This window comes from Corylus avellana, chromosome ca10, assembly GCF_901000735.1.
Source record: "Corylus avellana chromosome ca10, CavTom2PMs-1.0".
Taxonomy (NCBI): Eukaryota; Viridiplantae; Streptophyta; class Magnoliopsida; order Fagales; family Betulaceae; genus Corylus; species Corylus avellana.
This window is the reverse complement of record NC_081550.1, coordinates 1,748,281-1,753,389: the sequence shown is the minus strand read 5'-3', so window position 1 is coordinate 1,753,389 and position 5,109 is coordinate 1,748,281. Positions and strand designations below refer to the sequence as shown.

The 5,109-nt window shown below is 41.6% G+C and overlaps 1 protein-coding gene across 1 annotated transcript; it reads right to left on the bottom strand.

Annotated features, from left to right (window-relative positions):
- Positions 1-238: 238 nt before the first annotated feature.
- Positions 239-1,385, bottom strand: LOC132164557 (DNA damage-repair/toleration protein DRT100-like). The gene has a single exon (XM_059575090.1). It carries the CDS (start codon positions 1,383-1,385, stop codon positions 348-350), a length of 1,038 nt encoding a protein of 345 aa, XP_059431073.1. The 3' UTR covers positions 239-347.
- Positions 1,386-5,109: the final 3,724 nt, after the last annotated feature.

Sequence of the window (5,109 nt, the reverse complement as noted above, 5' to 3'; positions counted from 1 at the left end):
TATAATTAACAAATTATCAAGATATCTATTATATCAAGCTAGCCCAACATATAAGTGCTAAGAATCTCTGCAAAAAGAAAGCCCAGAAATCTTATTCCATCTTCAAATAAACACATAACACGAGGAAAAAAATATGACAATAACCTTAACTTATGACCCCTACACAAACAATGAACATGAAATTATTGTTGCGTTTTCACCAACAAATTCCATATATAGTACACAGAATTGTTTAACCAATCCCGACAAACAAAATCTTATTGCCCTACACATTACTCTAACAATCTTTTAGCAGATTCCCACGAAGACAATCATCATATATATATAAGCAAATGACTATATATGCTTCAAAGATGGTCGAATGGCGACCCTGGTGGTATTTGCCCACGTATGTGGTTATGGCTCACATCCATGCTTCCGATATACCCAGCCGAAGCCAACGATTTCGGTATCGTGCCCTCCAGATTATTATACGACAAGTCAAGCGTGATGAAATACGATCTCGGCCCGAAAGAATCCGGTATGTTACCGTTGAGCGCGTTTCGGCTCAAATTTAAGTTCAAAATCCTAGAGTTCAACAAACTGCCCGGAATCGTACCCGATATTTTATTACCGTCGAGATTTAGTGTTGAGAGAACTTCCATTTTACCGAGCCAATCTGGGATTGGACCCGAGAGTTGGTTCGAAGAAAGATCAAAATCTGCGAGGCGGTAAATTTCGGAAATCGAATGGGGTATCCACCCGGCGAGCCGGTTGTGACTGAGCAAAGCCCGACTTAGCATCTTGAGTTGCCCGAATTGTCGGGGAATCCTACCGGAGAGTTGGTTTTGTCGGAGGTCTAGGTGCATCAAGTTTGTGAGCTTCGTGATGGACGGTGGGATTCTCCCGTATATCAAATTGTCGGCGAGGCTGAGAAAGGTGAGCCAACGGAGCCGCCCGATATTTCCCGGAATTGGGCTCGAGATTCGGTTTCCGGTGAGGTCCAAGATTTGGAGAAAAGGAAGGGAGGAGATACATCGGGGGATGTCGCCGGTGATCCCCTTCCAGTCGGTGATGGTGATAGACGAGAGGTATTTGAGCCTGCAGATGGCGTGTGAGATGTTGCCGGTCATGTAACCGGAGCGGTGGGCTTGCCTGAAGATCAGGTCGTCGGACTCTCCGGCGAGGTTGATTTCATCGACCCGATAAGTCTTCGGATCACAACTTACGCCGTACCAATGGCAACAGTCGCTGCCCGTCCACGTGTTGAAGATGCCGAGATAGGGCTCACGGAGGGCTGCCCGGAAAGCCAGTAGTGCTGCCCGGTCCGATGGCAAGCAGCCGTCAATAACCGCAGAGCTAACGGCTATTAGTGTCAGCGTTAACCACCAAATTACCGCGCTCATTTTGATTTTTCTCTAACTGTGCATGGGCATGGGAGCTGACTGCGTTTAAATATATATACACACGTCAAGTATTTTTTTGTGACGATTTTGTCCCCCAACGTGTTTTGTAGATTGGCGAAGAACATATGCTGGAATTGGAATTTCCCTATTTAATTGGTTTGCTAAAAAAAATTCCTGTTCTGGAATGATCCTATGTGGCAAAGAACACAACGAAAATTCCATGAAGCCTGACACGTGGACCCATGCCTGTCGCCGGGAAGCATGACACAGGAATTTTTCTTTTTTTTTTTTTTTTTTTTTTTTGGAAATGAAACTGGTGCTTGTCTCAAAGAAAAGTGATTTTCTGACCTACTACATGTGAGTTTGCTTGGGCATGGTGGTTTACTTATAAGTAATTTTGATATTCCTCTTGTTGTTTCTGACAACAAAAATTACTGCAATTTTATCCAAAAAAAGCTGTCTTTGTTTGATAGATTTGCGTTAGGTGCCCGTAAAATTACTTTCATGTTTATGTTATATCAACATACTTTTTTAATCGATTGGGACCACGTTTGATAAAGCAGAAGTCACTAGCACTACATGAAATTTGCTCATTAGCGGCGACCCAAAGTCGCCGCTAATGAGCAAAACGTCGCCGCTATTGATCAATAGCGGCGACCCTTGGCCGCTATTCAGTGGCTGGTATTAATCCGCCACTGATGATCAATAGCGGCAACATCTGGGGTCGCCGCTATTAATGGGTCAATAGCGGCGACTAAAAGTCGTCGCTATTGACTTTTTTTTGTTGCCACAAAAAAGCTTGAAATGGGCCGAGTGTCGCCGTTAATGATGGTCAAGAGCGGCGACAAAAATGTCGCCGCTATTGACAGTCAGTAGCGGCGACCTTTTGGGTCGCCACTATTGATAGTCAATAGCGGCGACCTTCTAGGTCGCTGCTATTGATGGACAGTAGCGGCGACATCTAGGTCGCCGCTATTGATAATCGTAAGAATAAAAAAAATCATTAGCGGCGACCTTGAGGTCGCCGCTAATGATATTTAAAAAAAAAAAAAAAAAAAAACTGCTTATAATAGATGTTATTATATAACAGTTATGAGAATTACATCAAGCCTATTTATAGTCAAATCGCTCGAGATAACTAAAGTTATGATTCCACAGCAGCTGAACAACTAGAAGTCATGAGCAATAAGAAATATAGCTCCTAACTTTCAAATACACAAACTGATCATTCCAAAAATTGACCCAAAAAGCATACACCCAACCTCCAAGCCTCCAGGGAAGCAAAATGAAAGATCTTTGTATTTAAGAGGCAGCTGCTTCTCTGGAGGGTAACCTCAAACGAAGCACCCCAACCTGGGCTACCTGTCTCTTCATTATTAGCCATCCTAAAAAATATCCCTCCTGCACACAATAATACAAGTCTGAGATACACAAAGTTATTACAAAATCACTAGCTAAATTATAATACATATTCCGGCAGAAACACAAAGCTTGACACTCAAGACCTCACAATAGATTTTTAATACCCTCAAGTCCTCTATTTTATCCCTAAAATTGTGCTTATAAAGATCTCCAAAAAACCTTAACATTATGTCCAAATCAGCATAAATTGTTGCTCGAAATCCAAAAATTCCAACAATCATATTGGGTATTACCTCTCCAAGAAATTAAGAAAACCAATCTCCTAAAATCAGTTTACAACAACCTTTGAAATCTTCCTGGGAGCTCCTGTTTGGCCAGAAATCTAAAGCCTGAGAAGTGAGAAAGGGAAACTTGTTTTATTAGAATCAAATGATCACCACATAGACAATAGGCCTATTCATGTATACAGCAAATTATCTCACTCCATACAAAGACATAAAACAGAGTACTTGTACAAAAAGAAGGAAAAATTCTGTTATCGCTAGAATAGGGTTTCAAAAACACACAAAAAAATGAAATAAGTTATGAACTATTCTAGTATTAAATGGAACTAACTTCCATTTTCTCACTGATTGCAGAGTGTTCTTCTAGTTAAAGAAATGTAAATCATGTTGGCCTTAAACTAATTAATTGCAATGCTTTTGTATTGCTTCATCATGTCATCATAGCACACATTGAGCATATAAATTACCTTGCACTCATTGTTAAACAAGTATTTAACTCAATCCTTCAGCACCATGAGATGACCAGACATGTTTGCCAAATTCTTCAAGTACCAAAATTTTCATAATCACAAACAACAGGGTATATTATGAAAGCTGGGTTGGTAATGCCAGGAATTCTATTGCATAGCACTAACCATAGATTCTTATGCTTGCTACAAGGATCAAAACGAGAAAGCAAAGAAATGGATCCAAAAGCCCATCTATAATAGTATTCTCTGATCACCATAATCATATAGTTAATGTGTGTTTTAACAATAAACGACATATATTTTATTCCTAGACAAAAATTAATGCTAAAACATAATGACCACAAATGCTAGAAGCCATATATTCAAGACAAGACAAGAAAAGGCAGTTATTACCAGAAATTTCCACCTCCTTGTCGTTCTTGCAAAAGACAAGACCAGATCAAGGTGTCAATTGGTGATCCCCTAAGAGCATTTCCAAGCTCTTTACATGTCCAGAGGATTAATCCCCCTCGGGTAAATATTAGTAACTGCTCTAACATCTCCTACACTTGTACACACCCTGCAATCAGATCCAGAATATATCAGAATACCAAACCCAGGGATTCAAACATGAATTGGAAAGAAAGGAAATTAGAAGAAAAAAAAAAAAAAACTGCATGCAAAGGTAAAATCGGGGCTCCTGGTAGGGTCGGACCTCTGGGTCAAATCGGGGCTCCTGGTAGCAATGCGGGTCTCGGGTCGGTTCTGATCCGGTTGTACTGGGCTGAAAACGGGCTTGACCCGATTGGGCTTGGGCCCTTTTTGCTTGGGCTTGGGCTCTCAGTACGGATTTTCGAGCCGTATGCTTCCACTTGGGCCCGGTTCGGGTCACTTCTTGGATCGGGTTTTGAAAATCCGAAACGGTGTCGTTTTTGGATTTATCCAAAACGACGTCGTGTCGTTTTTTACGCGCCTGCTCGAGAGTTCGAATATTGGCGTCGTTTCGATATGAAACGACGTCGTCCCGAATGGGACTGTAGACGTTCTCTGCCGAGAACGAAACGGCGTTGTTCCTTTGAAGGGGAACGACGTCGTTTGGAGATGATGGGGCGCGCCCTTCTGGAGACGCCAAAACGGCGTCGTTTCGGGGGGCTGTAATGCGCGCCCCTGGGTCAGACGCCTGAACGGCGTCGTTCCAATTAAATGGAACGGCGCCGTTTGGGATACCTGACGCAGGGGTTTCTTTGCCCCTTTCACTGTTGATCAAAACGGTGTAGTTTTGATCAACAGTGGTTTTATCTCCAGAAAAACTCCCAAAACAACGATTTTTTTTCAGAAAAAATTACAGAATTATTTTCTAAAAAATCAGAATTTTTAATTTCATCAACCCTAGAATTATTTTCTTCCCAAAAATTATTTTCTTTCCAAGAAGAACCAGAAACCGCACCTTTGGTTGGGGATGATTCACCAACGACGTCAAAACCGGGAGGAGGAGAATTTTGGCTTTGAAGATCCAGCGAAGGAGATGCATCAAATGGAGTTGCAAAGAATTCCTTCCAGTATTTTTGTTCCAGTAAATAGCATTTCTTCAAAGTTTCAAAATTTCCCGTAAATTTTGATCCACCAACA

What these genes read in the sequence shown, in the direction of transcription:
- LOC132164557 (XM_059575090.1), bottom strand. Translation starts at nt 1,385, where the DNA reads ATGAGCGCGGTAATTTGGTGGTTAACGCTGACACTAATAGCCGTTAGC.